The sequence below is a fragment of the Aphidius gifuensis genome, linkage group LG5 (genome assembly GCF_014905175.1).
Source record: "Aphidius gifuensis isolate YNYX2018 linkage group LG5, ASM1490517v1, whole genome shotgun sequence".
NCBI classification, from domain to species: domain Eukaryota; kingdom Metazoa; phylum Arthropoda; class Insecta; order Hymenoptera; family Braconidae; genus Aphidius; species Aphidius gifuensis.
In genome coordinates this window covers 18,956,055-18,982,283 of record NC_057792.1, presented here as the reverse complement: position 1 = coordinate 18,982,283, position 26,229 = coordinate 18,956,055, and the positions used below count along the sequence as shown (strand labels likewise).

Genomic DNA, 26,229 nt, shown 5'->3' with positions numbered 1-26,229 from the left:
ACTGCATCTGGCTCCAGTCTTTATTTTTTTTTTATTTTTTTCCGAGGGTGATTACTTGCTGGATGCTGTGGCACGTGCCACTTTTGTTGGATTTTTTTAAAAGACAGATGTTGACTCTTGCGGAAGAATAAATGTTCATCTTCCTGTGTTTAAAAAAACTTTTTTTATTTTTCCTTTTTTAAATTACAATTTACAACTTTTATTGGTCATGATTGTATTGTTAAAAAATTACAAGGTGGTAGTAATAATTGTTTATTCGAAATTTCTATTAACGTGCTGTCGCAGCTTTTCAATTAGATCAAGAGATTCTTGGGAAATTTTCTTCTCTTCTTGTTTGTTAACAGCACTGCCTTGACCAGCTTTTCTATCCATTTCTTCTTGGACATTTCCACTATTTTTGTCCTCAGTTTTTCCTCTTACAACTATTTCCTACAAAAATATTACAGGTAAACTAGTCAACAATCTACATTTAATTATTTTATTACTTTTTTTTGTGACTCATCAGCAAATCCAGACTCATTTGCTTGATTAGTCGCCATTATTATTGACTAAATTTATAGTAAACAGACAAAATAAATAAAAATAACAATTTAATTTAATAATTTATTATTTTTTTAAATATTTTTGTATTATATTTAAGAGGACACTTGAACGCTTCAATGATTATTGCCACATTGAAGCGACTGTACACTTTGAAACTACTGATAACAAAATACCAGAAAAAAAAACTTAATCAGTGGTATTTAATTTAAAAAAAAAAAATAACTAAATTACAATTTTTATTGGTCATCAATGTATAGTTAAAAAATTACACGGTGATTAATTCTTTGTATAAATTTGACAAAAATTTATGTATACTTAAAATAAATTAAAATTTGTATAATTTTGTTTTTAAAAATTTCGTTTAAAAATATTTTTTTCAGTATAAAAAAAACCCCTTGATTTTTTTTTTAATTAAAAATATTTTTGTTTTGAAATACATCAAATTTTCTTACGTTGGAAGACTAGATTAATATTTTTTTTTTTATTTTCTAGAATTTAACGTATACGTACGTTTTACTCTTGTAAATTTACAATTAATAAAAATGGTAGTGTTGATAATGATATTGAGGATATAAATGTTATAATACTTGAATAAAATTCTCATGTGTCTTATAATAAGAAAAAAAAAACGAAAAAAAAAATTGGCACCAGTTGATTCATTCACTTGTCAATGCCACGTTAAAAAAAAAGATAAAACCAACAATTATTTAGAAAGAAAAAAAATGTTGTTCCCAAAAAAAAAAGGCCTCTAATTATTGAAATATAATTTTCAATAATTTGATGGAATATTTGTTTATCAGGCACATGTAATCAATATATTATTGATTGGGTTAAAAATATTAATCCTGCTAAATTCAGTCATTGATTTATGTCAAACACCATAATCAAATTCTTGTCCTTCAGCACCAGTTATAACAACATCAACCCATACACGCATTGCCTCTGGACTTGGTGCCATAAGATGATAAACTCTTGTTGTTGTTTTAACAATAAATGTCAATGCTGGTTGTGGTGATCTAACTGGATTTATTGGATCCACATAAACTGCTTCAATTGACTGTTAAAATAACAAAATTTAAATAGACATTTAATCAAAATTTAAATGACAATTTGAATTTAATTTATAGAGTTTTAATAATACCTGAAAATAAATAACACCACGTAGTTTTTTTAATGAACTATCACTGTAATATGATAAAGATTTTCTTTTTCTATCAAAAACAAACCAACGTTTACTCCAGTGATGAAATTTTTTACTCATTTTTGATAATGTACCACAGCATGTTGTTGTGTCAACAGTAACATCATGTATCAATGGTAAATGATGTCCAGCAGTTTCAATATGATTTTTCAAATCTAATGATTCAGATTTTATTGGTAAATATCTTGTCAATGGTCTCTGTAAGAAAATATATAATTAATAAATCATATAACAAACATTATTCCATTTAAAAAATGTTTCTAAATACCTGTAATTTTGGTTTATCACGATGTTTAACTGTTTGAAATGATCCAACACTTTCCATTCCACTGGATGTTTGGGAAATTGGTCGACTTCCGTTGCTGACAATACCCACACTATTTGTGCTAAGTCTTTCACCCTCCATTGAAGTTCTTCTACCATCACGCATCTGAAATCAAGTAGAAACAAAAAAATTATATATACATTTTAATGGTCAGCATTGGAAGAAAATTTATCAGATATTTCGATTGCATTATGTTCGACACATGTTCCACATACGACTCGAAATTATTTGGGGGTCACTATGACTATTCCCAGCTACTCGTTTATTTATAATACTGTTTATAAAACGTCTTTAAAGTTAATTTGCATCATAGACAATATTTTTTTAAATAAAATTTGCTCAAGGGAATATCACTGGACGTCATAGAAATAAATTAATATAAATTTGTTTCCTACATTTTTCGTAGGCATATTTACACTGAATTATATTTATAAAATTTTTTTTTCTTTTTTTATCAGTTTATCATCGTTTCTAGACGTCAAGAGTGTCAAAGATAAAATTTTATTTTTAGTATATATTTTTTTTTTTTGTGGCAAGATATAAATTGAAAAATTTTAAAGAAAGTTTTTCATAAAAATAACTTTTATTTAAACAAAAAAAAAAGCTAATAAATTATTGTATATTTAATAAAAAAAAAAAAAAAAGAAACATTGACGAAACTTGTTTATTGTACGATTTTTCTGTTAGAAATTTCAACTGGTCAAAGTACTGATGATATATTTATAGCAATCAAATACCAAGAATTGTCGTCTCTAATATTTTTAGATGCCAACATTGTTCTTAACACTTGTTGACATATTTTTAATATTTATTTATATTAAATATTTTTTATTTTTATAATTAAATTTATTGTGACATATTTGTCATATTAATTATGACATTAATAATTTTGTAAACGAAATAGTTTTTTTTTTTTTCTATACAAATATAATAATTTATAAGAAAAAAAAATTGTAGTAGAAATTTTCGAATATTTATTAGCATTGTAATAAATTTTATTTAAATAATATTGTCAAACTTACATGACGTTTTTTAATACGTTTATTTTTACATGTTGTTTTCATATAATTCATCCACATTAACGACATTTTTTTTCTGTTATATTTATGATAATTAATTTGCAGTCAATTTATGATAATTTGTTTTTTTTTACTATTAATTTTTTTCAATTAAAATAACAATAGATTCTTTAGAAAATTTCATAAAAAACTTGAACAAGTTATTGAGTTTTAAATAATTAAAAACTGCTCTTATCTTTTGATAATAAATGAATAGAAAAAAATAAATAAAAACTGTCAAGCGAAACGACAGTACGATGGCAACTAAACTATTTCAGTTTATTCACAAGTTTATTATTCACCAAACCAATATTATAAACATATATTTATTTTTTTATATTTTATTTTTTCATCCCTACTCTTTGATATTTAACCGCGAAAAGAAAAACGCCTCCACAAATATGATAAAACTAATTCGCGAAACAACGAATTTCATTCATATCCAAACAGAGAAATAAACGTCAAATGTGATCTTCAAAAAAATATATAATTTATTTTAATAATACACCCACGTTAACTAACATTTATTTTATCTGACTCACAAAATATTATTATGTACAACACATTAATAAAAATAATAATGTTTACCTGACATAAATAAATTTTTAGTTGTTTTTTTGTTACTTTTTTTTCCTTTTAAATCAAGAAAAATTTATAGATTTTAAATAATTTATATTTAAAAAATATTATTTATATTTTTATCTTTTATTTTTATTCACTGACACGAAATATTATACTAGACAGCATAAAACTGTGAACTGAGTGGAACAGAGTGAAACTGAGAAGAGAAAAAATCGTGGTTTTTGTGTTAACCCTCGTGTTGGTTTCCCCTCTACTGTACACCATTCACTTGAATCTCCCTTTGTCCTACAAAGATTACCCTTTTCATTATTATATTTTCTCTACACCCTTGTGAAAATATTTTCTATTGACGAACGATCAATAAATTTTTAACGAGTATTTTCTTTTGATATAAAAATTTAACGATTTTTTTCTACAAAAAAAAAAAATGGAAATACATGTGATATTTAAAGAAAAAATAAAAATTTCGATTTAAAATATATTTAAATTGTTGGTATTTATTATAATATATATTTTAAAATCCTTGTGAAGTATTATTATTGGAAATATAAAACCTCAAAGAGCCAGCCAAGACACATCGCTCGAATGAAAATGATGCGATGAGTGGCAAAAATTATTAAATGACCTGACTCACTAAAACAACTGATGCATAAAAATTGTCAAACCTTCAGCTTTCATCATTTGTATAAATTTTTCTTACTACATATTTTATAAAAATATAAAAATACATAAATTCAAGACTTTAATTTGCGAAAGGTTGAATTAAAAATTCAAAAAAAAAAAAAAACTTACATTGTCATTTTGATTAAGAAGAGTGTATGAATTTGTTGATGGTCCAGGACTTGGTGATGTAAATTCAGATAATTTACTTGGTGACATTTTTTCATTAGCACCAACATCAGCTCCATCACTGCTTCCACTTCCACTAAAACAAAAAAAAACAAGTATTATTTATAATTAAACTTTTTCAAGTGTAAATTAAAAAAAAAAAACGACAACAACACACAACCAGTTTTTATATATTTTGTTCACACGATTTCGAACAGGCTTGTAACAATATTCAATGAGCCAATCTTTACTAATCATGTAATATTTATTACTTGTTATTATTGTTATCAAATTACAACCAGTTACATGTGCCTCATTGACAATTGCCCCACCCAATCCACGAGTATTCATCTTGAGGACATAGTTATTTATAATTCAATTACAACAACAAAGCAAAAACTTATAATTTAAGCTTTTCGAAATAAGACTAGTGATGATTCTTAGTCGTGCTTTGACATCAACTGTACATTGATAATTGTACACAGTGTTAAGCAAGATAAGATAAGCCATGATAACAACATACGCTTCAAACATCTCAAATGATTTAATCGCAAACTAAAATTGACTCTGTGTTTACTTTCACGATTGCGTTCTATCATCGAGATATTTATTTTTTACACAGCCTTTAATGCTATACCAACTACACACACATACTTTTGCATAAAATTGATTTCTAAGAATTCTAAAAACACCTGGATATTATAAAGAGAATGTGTAGCAAAGTTACAACTTATCAATGTTTATATAAACTGACAAATCAACCGTGAGTCAATAACACATGTTGTGATTTATTTAAATGTTCAAAGTCCAAAAAAAAAAAAAAAACAAAATTATAAACCATTAAATGTTTTATAATTATTTTGTAATCAATTTATGTTTATAGAAATTAATTTAATCAAGAAGAGAAAATATCTAAATGAATTTAGAGTTTATTTTATTTATTTTAAATATTTTTCGATTTAGTAAAATAATTTGAGAATAAATGAATTTTTACCTCTCAGTTGGACCAGTTGAATAACTTGATGATTCTTCACCTGATTCAACACTATTAAATGATGCACAATTCATTTTTCTTTCTTCCCATTGTGTACGAACTTCATCTTGAACTCGACGTTTTAATTCTTCAACTCTTCTACGTTCATCAGATATAACTTGACTTCCTTGTTTAGCTAAATGTAATTGACGATTTCTTTCAATTTCTTTTAATGACTCAATTGTTTTACGACCTAAACTTCCTTGATTATTAACAATTGGTGAATCATTTGTAACTCTAGATATTCTATCAAAATCTTCTCTACTTGGTGATCTTTTTTCATCAGCTTTATCAGTTGTATTTTTAGTTAAACTTTCTAATTCTTCATCAATTTCACGTATTCTATTACGACCCTAAAATAAATCATGAAATATATAATTTATAGAATTAATAATATTATTTAAATAATTATTTACTTCTTCTAATCTTCTCATGTGTCCTAATTTTAGTCTTTCAAGACTTCTTGATTCTTTTGTTGCTGTTGATTTGGCTTCATTTCTCTGTGATTCCAGCTGATTTAATTGACATTTTCTAGTATCAATTTTTTTTGATAGTTCACTTAAATATCTGTAAATAAAAAATTTATTAATTTTAAGTTTAAAAAATTGATAGAAAATTTATATTAATAACTTGCCTTTGTAGTTCTTCTCTTGTTGCTAATTTACTTGCTTCTTCTTCAAGATGATGAAATTCCATATCTTCAAATGTTTTTCTTTCATTTTCTAATGCTTCTTGTTGAAATGTTAATTTTTCTGATATTTCTTGTTGTAATAATTCATCATTACAATTATTATATTCTTCTTCAATTTTTTTACATAATTTTTCAACTTTTTCAACTCTTAATTTAGCTTCTGTTTGTAGATTTGCTTGTGATTCAGTGTCTTCAGCCATTCCACATTCAAGTACATTAATACGTTCTTGAACACTAGCTTTTTCTGACTCTTCACTTAATAATTTCAATGATTCCGATTCATGTTCAGCCGACAAAAGAGCTTTTTCCAATTCAAGCTGTAAAAAAAAAATAATAAATATTTATTTTATAAAACAAAAAAAAAAAAAAAAAATACAATATTAACAAAACAAAAAAAAACCACTTTGTTATTTAAATTCTTGTAAAATATTTAAGCCAAAAAAAACAATTTATTATTCACTTAAAATTTTTTTATAAAAATATAAATAATTCAAAAGTCAAAATAAATAAAAAAATGATAAATAGAAAATTGTTCAAGTGACTGAGAATTTAACCAGACGTATGAGTTGAGATGAAAAAAAATAATAAAGAATAAAAAAAAATTATAAATAATTTCTCATAATGGCATATGTGTCTGAATATCTTGACCGTAGATAAGAAAATAATGACGTAATGCAGTTTAAAAGCAAACACGATTAACAAAGAAATATTAAAAAAAATATGTAAATGTTTGAAAATAAAAAATTCGTCATCGTTCCATTTAAATAACGAGACGTTAATAATTATAAAAAAATGTTAAAATTATTTAAAAAAAAAAAAACAAATATATTTACAGCTCGATTAATTTCTTCTTCCTGAATTTCGATATCAGCAACACTTCTTTTCAACACATCCATATTACCAAGTATATGTAATTTTTCATTTTTTAAAAATTCAATATATTTTTTTCTATCTTCATCTTGCAGCTCTTTACGTTTTTTATCAGCATTTATTATTTTTAATTTATTATTATTCATTAATTCATTTTTCTTTGGTGTAACACAAATTTCTTTTGGTTTTGATAACATTGATAATTGCTCGATGGCTTCAAGCAAATCATCATTTGATATTGTTATTTTATTATCAATTTTTTCACATGTTTTATTATTATTATTAATACTATCATGTTGTTTTAATGTTGTTGAATAATTTTTATTATTATTTTGCATTGATGAAATATTAACATTTTCATAAATACTTGTGTTACCATTTATTGACATACTTTCATAACTTGAATTACTATTTATTATTTCATTATTAGATTTCGTATTACCAATTGTTATTGGTGATTGTCGTGTTGTTTCGTTTCGTATCGTATTATGAGAATTATTATCATCATCAATTGTTATTTTAACATTCTCATAATTAAAACTTTGAGATTGTACTGTCGAATTTGAATCATTTTGCCACTTTGATGATGATGTATTTGTACTTGGTGATAATCTTTCCATTGATGATGAATTTGATTGTAAACTATTTGGTGAATTTTCATTTTGATTGATGATTTTTCTTGTTGCATTTGGTGATTCAAATGAAAATTGTGGTGAATTTTTTGGACTATTAAATGGTGAATTATAGCCAGGTCTTTTATCTCTTGGTAATGATCCATTTGTTTTAATTCTAAAATACAAAAAATCATTATAATTAATTCGATAAATTAATTTAAATTGATTTATATAATATTTACCTATTTGGTTGTCTTGGTTTTTCTTGATTACTTTGTCTTTCATACTCAGCACACATAACTAATATTTCTTCAAGTCTCATTTTTTCTTGTTTTTCAATTTCTTGTTCTCTAAATCTATCTTTTTGTGCTTGTATTCTCATATTTTCAGCTTCTTTTCTTTTTAATTCAGCTTCAATTTGTCTTTCACGTAATTCATCCAATGAACAACCACTTCCATTACTTGGTGTTGGACTTTTAACTCTTCCATATAATTTTTTTTGTTCATTATTATATTTTGGATTACGATTAAATGCTGGACTTGGTTGTTGTAAACGTGTTACATTTGTATTTGATGATATACTATGACTACTCAATGAACCATTAAATGATCCATTTGATTGACGACTATATAAACTTGGATTTGAACCAAATTTATCAACATTTAAATCTTCATTTGTCGTTGTCATTGTTGTTGTTGTTTTTGTTACAATTAAACTCTGGCTCATATCAAATTCACGTCCAAATTTATCATAACTTGTATCTGTTGTACGTTGACAATAAAAACTCTTAGACATTAAATCATAATTGCTATTTTGTAATTTATTATTTAATGAATTTTGTGAACCATTATTTTCATTATTATTCTCAGAATAATTTGTTTTATTAAATTTTTGAAATAAATCTGTTGTATTGCTATTATTATTGCTATTATTATTATTATAAATTTGATTTGGTATTGTTGTATGATATTGTGAATTTGGTGTTATTGGTGAACGATTTCTATCGATATTTGTAACATTTTGAAGTGGTGAATTATGATATTTATTAATTGTTAAAAGACTTGATGATCTTGAATGTCCTAAAATTTGATCAGCAGGTACATTTGTTGTTAATGAACCAGCTGGAAATACTTTTGGTGATACACAATTACGATTTTGTCGTGCAAGCATTTCAAATTTTGATAATTTACCAAAAAATCCAACTTCATCATCTGAGCATGAACTTCTTGGTGATTTTCTTGGTGCAACTGGTGGTTTACGTTCTAAATCAATATTATCTGATGATAATAAAGAAAAACTAATTGGTGCCATTGATATACGTGGATTTGGCAATACTGATTTTAAATGATTTGCCTCAGCTGGATGATTAAATCTCATGTAATTTGAACGTCCTACTGATAGCATGCAACCTGCATAAAAAAAATAAAAAAAATAATATTAATATTTAATTTATAATATGTATATATTTAATTAAAATAAATGAATATTTATTTAATTTTTTTTTATTTCTACGTCCTTGATTTACCTTGAGCAAGTCTGATCGATGAATTTGTGACAACCCCGTCAATCGAGGTACTTCCGTTTATGGGATGAAGTGTAACTACACCGTTATTATTTTCAATTGCACAGTGAACTGGTTCAACACCGGTACCAGATACTGGTATATCAGCATTTCGATCGGATCCCAATATAACACGTCCTGCAAAATAATTAATAAGAAAAAAAATTATTTTTCGTATTTGTTTTTGTTGTTCTTTAGTTGACTAACAGCCTTTTCAATAATTCGGTCATCATACGTAACAATGAAACAAATAAACATTCAACTAAGATGAGAAAAATAAAGTTTAAAAAAAATATAAAAAACTTGTTCAACCGGTCAAGCATCAAACTTTCACTCCATAGTAGGATAAAAATAAAAATATATATTATATATATTTCTTAAGAATATAAAGAAAAGTATTTCAACATAATCAAAAATATTATTTATTATTTTTTAGACCAATATATATTTTAAACAGGAAGCTTGATGATATTATGGTGACTTCTGTTCTTGTACTGTGTTGCTAAAAATTTATTTCAATAGTGCTACAAAAGACCGGAGATGGTGTATTTATATATTTAGTTTTGGCGCAAGTTAAATTTTATTATATATTTTTATGGCTTGTTTTATTTTTTTTAAATAACTAGGACATAAATATATTGTTAGCGAATAATTAAAGTACAAAAATACACGCATTTATAGTATTTTTTTTTTGTCTTTGAGATGACTCAAAAAACGTAAGTTAGCCGGAATGCAATTAGGAAAAACTTTTTAAGTTAAATGAAATTTGTCATGGTTGGTAAAGCATGAGTATGCGTCATGTGAGTTAAATCTGTTTGTGAGTATTATTTTGAGCTGAGAGCATCTTGTTGAAGGGTTGTTCTTGGTGTGAATATATATATGACGAACGCTTTTAGATATGTATTGACATAACTGTGGTTTTATTTTATATGTATATAATGCAAGTGGTTACATTATTAACATTATAATTGTAACTTCCTGTTGCATTTTATACTTGAAACCCCATGGTGATTCTACACTGCTGTACAATGAAAAATTTGCAGATCGAGAACAGCATCGTATTTACTTCCTGTTTATCAAAATTTCTATCTTTTCATCACCATAAAAATATTAATAATAATATTTTTAATCTCAAATAAGTTTGTTAAATTTGTCAAATTAAAAGCAAAATATATTTTAATTTTAATTCAATTTTTAGTAATTATTGAAAATAATTTTCTAAGAATATTTTTGTTTTTTTTTTTTAGATTTAAATTTGTTGGTTTAATAAAATTATAAATAAATTAATTAATATATTGAAAAGAATATAAAAATATTAAAATAATTTTGTTAAAATATTTAAATTATTAAAAATTAATTTGAATTTAATTTTTAATTATATTTAAATTGTTTTTTTAATAAATTTATATTAAGTATTAATTTATATTTATAAATTAATTTTTTTAAATTGTTTAAATTATAAAAAATTAAATTTTTATTTTTATCAATATTTAAATTACTCAATAAACATAAAACTAAATAAAAAATGATAATTTATCAATAAATTTATAAATAAAAATTAAAAAAAAATTGAAAAAATTTATAAATATCAAAATAAATTTGTTAAATTGTTTAATAATGTTTTTTAAATTACATTTATGAATAAATATATTGAAAAAAAGTTTAAATACATTTATCTTGATAAATTAAATATTGCAATAATTTATATTGTACAAAATGTTAAAAGTAAACTCTATATTTAAGTGTATGTAGAGTGCACTTGGGTTACTGTCCTCTGTCTTGAAGTCACACAATTATATACCGCCTACGAATTTCATTTATGTGCTGTATTTAAATACGTATATTTCTACTAGTATACGCACGTGTGCTTCCTCATATTCAAAGAACACTGAGGGTGCTCAATTATTATTATTTATTTTATTTTTACAAATAATAATAGTGTTAAAAAATATGTATAGAAATTGCTCAAGTGGAATCAAATGAAAGATAAATGTATAGTCTTGTATGACACATTTATATATAATTTATTTTACCAAGAAAATAAATAATCTTTGTAAATTTCAATGATAATGATAATCATGATGAGTCAGTTTATAATTTACTATCAATTTTATCATCATTTATTATTATATTATTATTTAAGGCACACGTGTGTTTTATTAATTATAATATACCTTCAGGTAGAGGATGAAGAGTAACAGCTGTTGACAATCTTCCACCACCCATAGAAACCAAATGTGGTGATTCAGTATGTACCTTCAAGGCACGTCCTGCCTCCTTAACTTCAAGTCCAGCACTTGCCATTCCTAAAAATAATTTTTTTAATTGTTTTTTTTTTTTTTTTTTTATAATTAAAAAAATAAAATTTCTATCGTTGATTTTTGTTTTTTAAATTATTTCGATTTTGTAAAATCAAGTTGTAATTCGAGTGGAATTTTTTTATTAATAAATAACAAAAAAAAAAAAAGGTATCGATTTAACATATTTGCATGAGAGCATATGTGTATTAAATTTTTTTTCTTATTATTTTTATTATTTAAAGAAAAAAAAAATAGATAAATTTTGATATTTAATCAGTATACTGATAAGAACACTTGTTTTTTCATTTTTATTTGCTCAATTATATACAGATTGTTGAATATATTTTCAAGTGACGATGTGAAAAAAGGGTTAAATGAATAATGAAAAGATAAATGTACATATGTTGTTTTTTTTAAACGAATATGTCATGATGAATAAAAATTTACTCATAGTCAAAGTTCAATTATATTCATACAAACTGCAAGCAATTTGTAAATGAGCTTAATTATAATGATAAATTTTAACTTGTTATAATTGATGGAGAGACAGACTGTGGGATGAACAACCTTTTTATTTGTGTATATCACGAAATTTAGTATACATCAAATTTGTCTTGAAGAAAAAATTAAAATGCCAGCATTTAAAGTGGAGCATAAAATTATTTGACTTTTGTAATAATATTTAATGAAAAAAATAAATCATTAGGTATTAATTTTTCAGTTTTATTTTAATCTTAAAAATAAACTGTCTTTGTGTGTGCTTGGTTGTATTTTTCTTTTTTTTTTTAGAATAAAAATATTGTCGTGATTTACATTGAAAATTTTTGTATAAAAGTTTATCATTGTCTGAGGAAAAATGGGCCAATCCCCAGATCTAAAGTTAAAATTTTCAGATGTCTATTTAAAGAAGAAGAATTTACAAAGTGCACTGACATATAGTCTTTATAAAAAATATTTTACACAGTTTTTTTCTGCATTTACTTGGGTCTTTGATAGTAGTCGGTTTTATGAAGTATTAAGTTTCAAGATATTATCATGAAAGCATCGAGTGTCGACAAGTGCTTGGCAACTTTCTTGAAAACTGTCATCGACAAAATCACATTAAATTTTCATAACTGAGCATTTGAAACAGTGTCTGAACACGTTTATAAAATTTGAAAAAAAAAATGTCTATTGTTGAAATGGAAGCTGCTAACCAGATGTGATGTACGATAATAATTTCATAAATATATTTTATTTACTATATGTGACATATACTATCTTGTACATATTATATCACATCAGCACATTTAGACTCAGCATTTAATAGAGTATACGTCATCTAATATGATAAAACCATTTTTAAAATATCAGTAAGACAACCCAAGGCGAATTTTAAAAAAGAGAACGGTCTTTAAATCTATTAGCGTGTGTTGATTTGAAAAACATTAGCTGTTTTAAATTATAATTTATTATTCTAAAGACCATAGAAACATTAAAGCGTATATAAACATAATGAAAATGACTATATTAAATTTTAAAAAAATTATGACAACGCAGTATATAAACAATAAATAAATAAATAAATATTTCATTAAAACAATTAATTTATTTTTTTTATTTTACTCTAATCATTAATCTTGGATAAATTTAAAATTAATTTATTTAAAAATAAATCAATCATCGTATTTTAATGACTCAATTTTATTATTTCTTTAAATTTAATTTTTTAAATAATTTATCTATCAAATAATCTATAAAATGTTTATTAATTTTATTTATTTTTTTTCAAATTTATTATTATTGTATTATTAATAAGGTAATTATTAAATATCTTAGATAAATTTGTAATTAATTTATGCTTCACTTGCTGCTAAATATATATTTATTACTATCATAATTTTTAATAAAATTATTGTATTTTGCAAAAGAGGATTTAGCGTTGGAGGCAAATACTCCCTGGCATGGAATGAGCGAGGTAGGTACGCTCCTCTCTCGTTCAATGCCAGGAATGATTTGCCACCAACGCTCATTGGTCTTTTGTTTGCAGTGTTAGACATTTTGTAGATCAGTAATTCCATTTTCAATGGTAGTTCCAACGTTATAGCTACTTTTAAAGTACGGGAGTCGAATGTCTATGGATTTGAACCAGGAACCACTCGACTAACAAGTGAACGTGCTTGCTCCCTTGACCAAAAGCTCATTGATGTCATTACACAAACAACTACCAATATACTTTATCTTTCTTAAAATGATAAATTTGTCAAAAATTATTTATTTCAATTCACTATATTTTTTAAAGCACTTACACTCAATTTTTATAATTATTTTTAGTAATTTTTTTTTTCCTGAAAATTTTTACCTAGTTTGTTCTTAATAATTGTTCAATATTTGAACAAATTAAATAATTTTATTTATATTTATAAATATATATATATCGATTTAAAATAATTGAACAAATAAATATAAACAAATGATAATTGTATTTTATTATACAATTATACATTATATAATTTAATTATTTTTAAAACTTGGAGATTTTTCTATCAGTATATTTAATCAGTAATTTCATAGATGGGATTTTGAATTAAATTTTTTTTTAATTTTTGAGCGATTTTATTATTAAAATGGCAAGTATTTACAGTACTTCAAAGACAACATAAATATTTTAAATTTATTATTATTGAATATCTTCGATAAATTTGTATAATTAATTTATTTTTCACTTGCTGCTAGATAAACAATTATTACTATCATAATTTTCAAATGAATTAATTATCAAATATAATTTAAAAAACAAAACAAAGTAAAAAAATAAAAACATTGAATGTTTAAGAATTTGGGTCTAATTTTATATTTTAATTTATTCATTTTAGTTTGGTTAAATTTTGACGAGAAATAAATATTTCGTGTATACGCCTTTTTATTCTTGACTCCAACTACCTTGCTTTTAAATATTATTTTATTATAAATGCCAGATTAAAAGTTAATAATATTATTGTCAACAGGCATATTTCACGCCTTCAGTTTATTTTATTTTTTTACTTTTTGCTGCGGGCGTTATGTGACATCAAACCATTCTGGATAACTCACGTAGGTATCAACTCCACTCTTTTTTTTTATTCATTTTTTATCGGATATGTATGTCGGTCATGTATTTTATTATAATTATTATTATTATTTATATATTTGTTTGTGTGAATGTACTTGAATGATCCGTCAAGTACAATCGTTACAAACACACATGAAGATAAATAAAAAAAGCACACAGTGACTTTGAAAAGAAAATTAAAAAAAAAAAAAAATGAAATGTGCGAATTGCGAGAGGGTGTGTACGTTGATGATGATGGCAAATGAACCACGTGTACAGGATACGAGTGGCTTCGCGTCTTTTGCCTTTTTCATATGACGTTTGTATATATTAACACAAAAACTTTTATATAAATATTTTTATGTATGTGTTTATGGCGGTTTTTTTTTATGCGGTAAAACCGGACGTTGCATTTGGTTCTACAACTCTATACCTGACTAATTTATATATTTTTTATTTCTTATTTAATGATGATTTTTCTTTCTTTCTTTTGCGTAATGGTTTTCTTTTTTCTAACGTTTTAGTAAACTATATAAACTTGATTATATATAATATCTACTTTATATTTTAAAAATGGCAATAAAAAAATTTATCTGAGAATGAAAAATTGAGTTGCAATAGTTAAAAATGAAATTAAATTTTAGAGTTGCATAAAATTATAAGCGGGGAAAAAAATGAAAATAAAATTTTGTAGAAAATATATCTCACGCAATAAAGAACATAATGATTATCTTGATAATAATGTGAATTGAAAAAAAAAAAAATGATTGTAAATATTTAATAGAATATTTGGAAGAAAAATGTTATAACAAAATTAAATTTGAAATGATAATAACATTGAATAGTATTTAATGAGTTTTAGGAATACTTGACAACAACACTGTCATTAAAATTAAAAAAAAAAATGAATATTTGTAATGATAAAAATAAGGATTAATGTAAATTAAAATTATTATATTTTGCAAAAAATGATTCAGCGTTGAGGGCAAATACTTCCTGGCATAGAATGAGCGAGGTAGGTACGCTCCTCTCTCGTTCAATGCGAAGAAGGATTTGCCCCCAACGCTCATTGACAGTTGAGCTGTTTTTTAAATATTTTTGAAATATCATATTTTTTAAATATTTTTCAAATATTTTTCAAACATAAATAGGAAGGTGTAAAAATCCGCTACTGATGAAAAGAATCATTTAGGAGATGAGGTGGCGTTGTTGAAGCTTTTTGAGTGCTCAACAGATTTTTACCTCGACGAGGATTGGAACTGACATTCTTACCCTGACAAAAGTAGTAATGCTTGCTCCCTCGACCACGAGCTCATTGATGTCATCACACCAACAACTACCGATATACTTTATTTTCAATATAATAAATTAGTCAGAAAAATATATGTTATTATTTACCCTATTTTTTGAAAACATTGACACTCAACAAATAACATTGTATCATTATGTTCATATATTACTATGCTTTTATAATTTTCATAATGATAAATTTTAATTTAATTTTAAAAAATCTAATTTTTTAAATACTAACACACACTACAGGGTATATTGTTTTTTTCTGGATATATTTCATCATAATATTTTATTTAGAAACTATTTGATTAAGAAAAATCAGTTGTTGAAATAGTACTTCCGTTATAATTTTATAAATTAAACTTTAAAACGTATTTTTATTTTTTGCAGAAATTATCTTGTTATTTTTATTCTTATTTTGTATAAATATTTTTCAGTCTTAAAAATTTTCGAAATAACAAAAAAAATAACGCAACGACACATGTCGTTGTATATATTCATGAATGTATAACACGTTTTTTTGACTCTTTGATACTATCTTCAGACACCAGCAGACAGAGACATCCCACAGGGTTAAAAAACAAACAAAAAAAATATAATTTACACTAACTGTAAATTTAAAAAAAAAATAGGAAAAATTAAAAATAAAAATTGTTAAAATTTTTGTTTCAAAGGAAAGAGAGTTTTAAATTTTATCATTTGGAGGAGGATGTGGTGTTATGGGTGCATTTTTTTTTGTTTCTTTGACATATTTAAATATATATGAAATTCTCAAATAACTAAGTAGATGAAAATAGAAATGACAAGGCACTCCCCAGTTCAAAGTTGCATACAGCATGTTAAAATTTTATTTTCAAATTTTCTTTAATTCTAAAAAATGAATTTTCATAAAAATAGTATTCCAAAAAACTCACACACACTATTTAAATAATCTGAGTTTTTAAAATTATCACAGAGTTTAAATATTTATGAATATTTAATGCAGAATGATGATGACGTTAATCAAGCATATATGAAGAAAAAAAAAATTAATGATTGCGTTACTTCCTTTCTTTGACGTTTCTTGTGATTGTCTCAAGACTGAATAAGGCAGGTGCGAGGTTAAAGAACAACTCAATAATGACAATACGAGCACGTATATAATTATTGTCACTCCCAAACACCTTGCAATATTCATCATCTCAATTATTTATTAACACACATGCTCGAATAATTATATAGGGGCTGTTTATTAATGCAGTCACAGTATTGTCATTTAGCTTTTCTATTTTATATTTACTACAACTGTTTTAGTCCAGCGTAATTGTAACAATAAAATTATGAAAAAAAAAGAAAATTAATTTACATAAGTGCAGTTGAATGTAGTCATTGTAATCATGGTATTTTTTTTTGTTCAAATCATTGGTGTCACAGGCGGGTGTAGCCACAATATTGTCGTCAGTTTTATTAATTAACAGCCCCTTATGCTAGCCTACTTAGCTGTTGCTTTTTTAATTGTTTTTTTTTTATTTTAAAATTTGTTTTAACGAAGCATCAAGTCCCGCATTAAATGACAGAAATATATTTCGAAATTTTTATATATATACTTTTAGAGATATAGATCATGATGCATTTTAATTTTTAATGGAGTCTAAAAAACACCCACATGTTTGTCGTATGGTGTGGTCATTTATGAGCTATCCCACGAACCCAAGAAAACATTAACGATCTCATCTTCGGGTCGATGACTTCTTTCTTGTATTATTTTATTTATTTTTTTTTGTTTTCTAAAATTTTTATGATGATTCTTTCTTGTGTGTTCTATTCATCTTGCAAGCAACAACAGCCTACGACACAATTTATTTTTATTTATTTATTTTTTTTTTTGTGTCAACACGTCATTTTTTTATTTAAAGTATTTATTGCAATAATAAATTTATAGGCATGCGTTTTGACGTGTGGTTAAGGTTTTTTTTTTAATATATATAATTTAAATTATACTTGAGAATATTTGAAAGTACTCATTCGATATTTTAATAGACATTATATGATTTAAAAAAAAAATGAGAATAAAATTTTGTAGAAAATATATTTTACAATAAAAATATCGACTGTCAATAGTAAAAAATAAAGTAATTACGAATTTATCAATGATACATAATGATTATCTTAATAATAATATAAATTTAAAAAAAAAAATGATAATAAATATTTAATAGAATATTTTGAAAGGTAAATGTTATAACAAAATTAAATTTGAAATGATAATATAAGATTAAATAGTATTTCATGAGTTTTAGGATTCAGGAATACTTGACAACAACACCGTCATTGAAATTGAAAAAAAAAATTATTGTATTTTGCAAAAGAGGATCCAACGTTGGTGGCAAATTTTCCCTGGCATCGAATGAGCGAGGTAGGTACGCTCCTCTCTCGTTCAATGCCAGGAAAGATTTGCGCTCAACGCTCATTTAGGTTTTATTGGTGTATTCAATTATTGGTATACTCGTTTTAAGTTTTGGACAGATAAATATCTACTTTCCAGCATTAGATCCCCCTCTAGTGTGAATTACTTTTCATATTTGAGCGCTAGAAAATAAAACCCATTCCATTGTTCAGATTTGAACTGAGAATAAAGTGAACACTATATAAGCGTATTAGCTCCCTTGACCAAGAGCTCATCACACAATTAACAGCTACCAATATACTTTATTATTCTTAAAATAATAAATTTGTCAAATAATATTTATTTCAAAATAATTATTTCTATATTTTTTAAACCACTGAAATTCGATAACTTTTTTTATTATTATAATTATTTTTAGTAATTTTTTTTTTCTGAAACATTTTCACCTGACTTGTAACTTAATTGATAATAAAAATAATTTTATTCATATTTATATCGATTAAAAATAATTTATCAAATAAATATAAAAAAATTATAATTGTATTCTATTACAAAACTTTATAAATAATCAAACACAATTTAATTATTTCAAAAACTTTTAGGTTATTTTTAAAATGAATTAAATTAGTACTTTCTTAAATGCGATTTTGACTTTAATTATTTTAAAATTTCCGACTGCTTTTATTATTAAAATGGCAAGTATTTTCAGTAATTTAAATGCAACAGAAAATTTTTTAACTTAATATGAAAATTAATCAACTGACTAGTAACAAATTGTTGAAATTAATTTTTAAATTGATTGCTTTTTTCAAAGACAACTTGTTTGATGTACAAATGTACTTGTCCAACACTGCATTGAAAAATGTTTTTTCATACACTTTACATTATTGATCATTGAACCTGTCGATTGACTCTTCATCACACCCACACACTCACATATATCTATTTGGCATTTTTCCAAAACTCACACACAAAATTGCCAACTTTTCTTTTCCAACATTTATCATCATCACATAAAACTTTCATCGACTCCCAACGCAAAATTTATATTCAAGAATAATAGTCGTATAATAATCGATTGAAAAAATAATAAATAAAATATTTATGTATACATTTAGTCATAAAAAAAAAAATAAAAACCGATGGAAAAAATAATTTTAAAATTCAGTGGTATCAAGTACTTGTTAAATATTCTCGAGTAATAATTATGGTAATAAGAATTATATTCATTTTTTTTCTTCAACAACTTGTTTTAAAATATTTATTTTAAATTTACGATTATATTTTTCTTTATTAAATAATGTTAATTTAATTTTTCAACAAATGATTAATAATAATAATTTTTTAAAATACCTGAAATGTAAAATTCCATTGATATTTTGTTATTTTGATTAAACATTTATCGAGTTTAAATTATGAAAAGAAAAAAATATATTTACGTAAATTGTACAATGCGCAATGTTGATAACAAGCTGATATGAAGATATGAAAATGCGTAAGTTTACCTCGAGTTTAACTTGTGGCTTGTGCAAATTGACACTGCTAGATACATACGCGAGTTGAAACGATAAAAGCCCCCGGATGTTTCAACATTAAAAAGCAAAAAATAATAAATAAAAAAAAATAAGACACCATGGCACATGTCTCTTTTTTTGTATGTGTGTTGAATTAAACCAGTAAGCCTTTTTATTTTCTGGAAACTAAACATACAGCAAATGAAATTAATAATAAAAAATAAAATAAATAAATAAATATATTTATATGTGACGTATGTTAAAGATGTGTAAAATTCAAGAATGCGGAATTATCATTAAACGCATCAATTGTTTTTCTTCATTACTAAATTAATGCTTGAAAATAATTTAAATTATTTTTTTATCATGATAATGTTATAATCAACAACATTTGCATGCAAGTTATTCCAGGCTATCAAATTGTTATTCGAAATTCTAATGGATTTTACAAATATGTTTTTAAGAATTTTTAAAAATTATTTTTGAGCAATAAATAATGATTATATGGTCAGAAAATATTGAATAAAAAATTTTATGGTCGAAATATTTCAAACAAAAATATATACCCGTTAAAAAGTAACAAAAAAATTTACTTTTTTTTTTCAAATTTTTTGCCATCACGGTCTGCGATGTGTGGCACATTTCACAGACCGTGAAAAATAAAAAATTAGAAATTTGTATTTACAAATAAAATTTTTTATTTAGATTCTTTTTTTTTTTTTTCGCATTGATAGTTAAAATGTCAATTTGATTTCGTAATAAATTTTGATAATTATCCTTGAATAATAACAACAAAAAATTCATTTATTTTTTTTTTTTTTATATTTTTAAACTTGACTTGTTTTTTTACAAAATTAATTACTAAAATTTATATTAAAAAAAATTTGATATTTAAACGAATGCAATGTAAAAAAAATTATTCAAAAAAAGTGAATTTATAACCGTGTAATTTAATTTTCAATTTATAATTTATCATTTTTTTGACATCACAATTTTAATTCTTTACCAAAAACTGCTAAATAAAAATACAAAAATTCAATTCTATACTAAAAAAATATATATTTTCATAAACCTCATTAGATAACCAGCAAAAAAAAAAAAAAAAAAGTCAAAAATAATTATAAATTGACTTTTAAATTATCACTGATAAAGTATAACTTTTTATTTAAATCGATAACTTCTGCAGTTAAATATTCAATCCTATAAATAAAATAAAATAATAAAAAAAAAAACGTCTAGTTATAAATAAACAAAAAAAAAAAAGTATAAAATGTTGGTGGTTTAAGCGGTTATAAGAGGCTTGTGGCACTGGTGATTTTGCACCTTGTAATTTACGTGGCTGCCGGCCATGTGGTCGTCAGCAATAAAGCCTCACAATCAAGTCAGTATGTATCAGTATTAAATATATATACGTATATATTTTACAATCGGCAAAGGTAAAAACTCAGCAAGATTCCAGAGTCACCTTCAAGACCACACTCTGTTCACCTACGGCTAATAAACGACCCCGGTGTTATCGTACTATTTATCCTACATACAATCAAACAAAAAACATAACTCTTTTTTTTTTTTTTTATGTTCAAACATACATTACTCCATATTATCAAGTATTATTTATTTGTTCTCAATTTTATTTCCCTTGATTTAACAAAGAATAACTTTTAAATATTTTAAAAAACATATATTTTCATAAAAACATATTGAAAACTTTGCATTCTCAATACACATAGATTGCGCAACAATTTATACATACGACAGACGCGATATAAAACCTGAACGAAATACAAATGACCTTGTATTTTTACCTTGAGACACCTTGAGGTCTTTCCAATGAAAAATGACAAAAAAGAAAAAAATGTTTGAATAAAAAAAAAACCTGACAAATGATGGAAAAACAATGTTAAATAAATAAATAAATAAAATATTTATTGAGTTAAAAAATATATGATCACTAAATGATGCCCTCCAGTAATTACTTGTTTGATGATTATATTTTTTTTTTTTTTTTATTTGAATATATATAATGAAAGGTCTGGTGTGTACATATATTAAACAGATACACGCAATTGATAATATGAAGATGAGAATGCAGTTATAAATTGTTACACTGGTTATTTTATCATGAAGAAAATACATCAAGTCAATTCATCTTCAAGAATGTTTAAAAATAAATATAAATTTTTTAAAATTATTTAATGATTTTTCTTGATCTCAGAGAAAAAGAAAGTAACTTGTGGAAAAACTACATATCACCTGACCTGGCTTGACCGCATGCATCACAGTGGGTTACTATTTTTCCTTTTTTTTTTTTTTTTACCTGTCACTATTTCAGCAGGTTTGTTTTTCTTTTTTTTTTTCTATTTCTTTTTCTGTTCTCAGACAAACATGGAAATTTTCTAGGCTTTTGCATGGTCAGTATTGAATTTTTTCCATGATGATTTTTGGAAGATCATTGAGTCAGTGAGTTGTTTATTTGTTATTAATAATTTATGTAATATTTATTACAGATTATAAAGTGGAAAAATAAAATAATCGTGTAAAATTTATATAATGATTTATGTCTTTGTTGGTATGATGATAAATAAATGATAATAAAAAGTAATTGATAATAATGATAAAAAATTGTCCCGACAGTGGGTCATGTATATACTGACAAGTGTTTATTGAGTTGAATTAAGAATACATTGGCATCAAGCTGTTTTTTTTTTTTTTATTAAAAAAAATTACTTTCATCATCAATGTATGACTGTAATTTAATTTTTTATTCAAGTATCAGTCATATTGTAGGCGTCGTCTTGCTAAACATCACAGTCTGTAATATTATGAACTGTCCATAACGCCAGCTTCGATATATGATAAATGTAAATGAATATTACACACACACACAACAAATAAGCCAATGGAAATTGCATGTAAATTAATTTATATTTAGATGGATATTATAAAAAATAAATCATCAAGGTTGTTATGACAATGGAAAATATTTTTAAGATAAAAAATTAAATTAAAAAAAAATTTTAAATAGTTTTTTAGATTATTCAATGAGGTATGAATAATATACTTTTGTTATTTTTTAAACGGATAAATACACTTGTTTGCAGCTATCAGTTTTTGTGCTTTATAAAAAAAAAAAAAGAGTTAATTTTATTATAGTATAAAAAATGAATAAACTAGTTGAAAAGTAATAAATTTATTTAAATAAAGTGTAAATTATTGATTGATCCAGCATCACAAGTGCTCCAAAAGAAAAAAAAAATTTATGTTTGGCAAGACAACTGTGTATATTTAATTTTAAATGTCTTTTTTTTATGTGACGTAATGCATCCATATAAATAATACTAAATTGATGACGGAATTATTTTTTTTGTTATGCTTCTCAATTATAATTTTTTTTGTATTTTAAAAAATTAATTTAAATTTATATCTATAAAATTTTATTGATAGCTGATAAATGTATAAAAGATAATTAAAAAATCACGAACTAAAAAAATAATGAATAAAGTTTAAATTTAAAAAACATGAAATAAATATTTTGGAGTCAACAAAAACGAGATTATTAAATATTTTTTTATCATTATTATTTAAATTTATATTGTCAATAAATAGTTGCAATTTAATTTTTACATTATTTATATAAAATAAAAGATTATTTCAAATAAAAAAAAACGGATTAAATTCATGGCCCCGGGGTAATGAAGAAAAACATCCGGAAATTTTATATTCAAGTTCAAATGATACCCACAAATCTGTGATAAATCCAAACGGGACAACAGATTTCTCCCTGGGATTACATATGTTACATTATACACAAAATAAATACCAACATGACTCACGCCACGAATCGAAATTCATCTCAATGATTACCAATACCAATGATGATTTACTCCGGAATTTTTCGCGATAATATTTTTCTACAAAAAGGTCAAATATATTCTGAATTTCGTTGGCAATAATTGCACCAAAAAATATATATAATTCAGGGCAAATAAAATAATGAATCATAAAGAAGAGGGGTGCTATTTTTACATCCCCTTATTTTAAACTATTGTCAACTGATGCAGCTGCTAAGTATTGTTATTGTTGTTGTTGTTATTGTTTACCAGCGAATGTAGTTATTGATCGATTAAAATAAACAATCAGATAGTCACACAATGTATTATAAATAACCAATAACAATCAAGAGATAAAATTTTTTAAATCAAATTAAATACAAAATTAATATTTGATTTATTAAATTATCTATTGTTGTTGTTGATTTTTTTATTTACTTTTTTAGATAGACGATATCTGCTCAGCTTTCTAAGCAAGATAATAATTATATTTCATAGCACTTGTAAATTATATTAACTATGATAATTCACTTTCTTTCACTTACGTCAGACACTTGATAATAATCGAGATAATTTAATTTAAAAAACAACTGTAAATTTTCTATTATTTTTCGAATTTTATAAAGGCATTTTTTCGTTGTTGTTATTTTATAGCTAGAAGGCTGGTTTTTTTTTGTTTTTATCAATTTTTTATTTATACTTGTTGCAATTTTATTTTGCATGATGCTTTATTCTTTCATCTTATTATTATCATGATGATGGAGATGAGAAAAAAAAAGGGGAGAAGAAAAACAACTCACCACTGGGATGAGACTGGTGCGCTGAGATCAGGAGATCCTCGAAGATCAACGATGAATAAACCGGCGTCCAATAAATATACTCCAAAAAAATTAATTTAAATTTTTGGAGTAAATTTAAAAACAACACACCTTTAATTACTCGTCACGTGATATACACAAAAATAACGACGCTCGTTTAAAAATAATGCATCAACGAATTTTATAGAATAAAAAAACATTTCTTTTTTTTTAAATTGTTTTTGTTATTTAAATTAATAAATAATAATTAATCACTTATTTTAATTTTAAAACTAATTGATGTGATAAAAACAGGTTGAAATAAATTAATTTTTTTGTAAACAATAGTACAACTTGGTATCGAATGATTCATGTAAAAAAAAATTGATGAAAAAATATTTCACTTATTATTGTGGCAACGAGTTTTTTTTATACAGTGGTGGGTATTACATGTCACACTGGTGTGCTGGTGTGATCCCTCTCAATCCGACAAACCAACTGAGTGTAACAAGAGAGAGGCAGATGGTCAACGCGGAGATTACCGATTAAACTCGAATCGAACCGATCATTTTCAAACGCTCTTATTCAAATTAAAAAAAAAAAGGTAAATTGTTTTTGGAAAACGTCTAAAGATGACGCCACACTATGGGTTAATGTTTTTTTTTTTTTAAATAAATAATTAGTTAATTAATTAATAATTAATTGTTTATTTATAATTATTATTTATTTATAAAATAATTATTTTATGTACTTTACTTTATAGAAAAAAATGAGCTTGAATTCTTTTTTTTTTTTTATAAATAATTTTTGTTGTTATGTATAAACAATTAGTTAATTAAAATTATTTATTAATATTTATTTTAATTTATACTCTTTATTTATTTATATATTTATTTATAATTATTATTTATAAATAAATACAAAATTGAAATATAAAAAAATTTTAAATTATTGATTTAGAAATTTTCTTAGAAAAATTTATTTTTCGATTGTTTATTAATTGTTTATTTATCGTGAGTATATAATTAAAATTTTTTAAATAATAATTTGATAATAAAAAGCTGTACCTTTGTGAATTTAGCTGAGTGATTATGAAAATTTATCAACTCCATTTAGCAAAGTTTGAATCAGTAACAGTCTCTGGAGAAATTGGCCACAATGAAGGTGGTAAATTTGGATGATTTTGTAATTCACTTGGTATATTCCATATTGAATGATTAATTTCATCATTATCATTACCAGTTACCAAAGAATCCTGAAAGTACTCGTTGATAATTTCATGTGGATCTGGGCATTCAGCTGATTTTTGTGCTTTCAAATGATATTTCCATGAAACTGAAATTAAATGATGTTAATAAATAACCAACAATTACTACAAATAGCATTGTTTATAATTTAATTACCCATTTGTTGTAATTGCCAAATCATTTGTGGATTATAATGTGAAAATCTACAATTATTACCAAAAAGACAATCTTCACCATTCATCAATTTTCTACATGGTGTTTTTCCAAATTCTTCTTTTAGAATTTCTTCAGGATCTAAAAGTGATAAATGCATCAAAATAACAACATATTTTATAATTTTTATTTGTAATAAATTAACCTTTAAGTTGTCGATAATGTTCAGCATGATTAATTGAATGTTGCAAACTAGATAAATGTTTTTTTCTTGCTCCAGCTTCATCTTTGAATGATCTGTCACAATAATCGCAGTAATATATTTTACCCAT

At 24.2% G+C, this 26,229-nt stretch overlaps 2 protein-coding genes across 5 annotated transcripts; both read right to left on the bottom strand.

The window, feature by feature from the left end:
* Positions 1–583: 583 nt before the first annotated feature.
* LOC122858251 (pleckstrin homology-like domain family B member 1) lies at positions 584–25,673 on the bottom strand. 4 transcript variants are annotated; one of them, XM_044161024.1, is made up of 12 exons: positions 25,565–25,673; positions 11,482–11,613; positions 9,272–9,445; positions 7,988–9,155; positions 7,095–7,920; positions 6,205–6,578; positions 5,987–6,137; positions 5,532–5,923; positions 4,502–4,634; positions 2,013–2,174; positions 1,685–1,942; positions 584–1,600 (listed from the first exon to the last, which is right to left on the bottom strand). In XM_044161024.1, exons 2-12 carry the CDS (start codon positions 11,609–11,611, stop codon positions 1,415–1,417), a joined length of 3,954 nt encoding a protein of 1,317 aa, XP_044016959.1. In that variant the 5' UTR covers positions 11,612–11,613; positions 25,565–25,673; the 3' UTR covers positions 584–1,414. The 4 variants fall into 4 exon arrangements, with proteins under 4 accessions (XP_044016959.1, XP_044016958.1, XP_044016961.1 ...); XM_044161023.1 differs by lacking the exon at positions 25,565–25,673 and adding an exon at positions 24,501–24,982; XM_044161026.1 differs by lacking the exons at positions 11,482–11,613; positions 25,565–25,673 and adding an exon at positions 24,501–24,982.
* Positions 25,600–26,229, bottom strand: LOC122856537 (zinc finger matrin-type protein 5). The gene is made up of 3 exons (XM_044158212.1): positions 26,103–26,229; positions 25,901–26,038; positions 25,600–25,832 (listed from the first exon to the last, which is right to left on the bottom strand). Exons 1-3 carry the CDS (start codon positions 26,227–26,229, stop codon positions 25,600–25,602), a joined length of 498 nt encoding a protein of 165 aa, XP_044014147.1.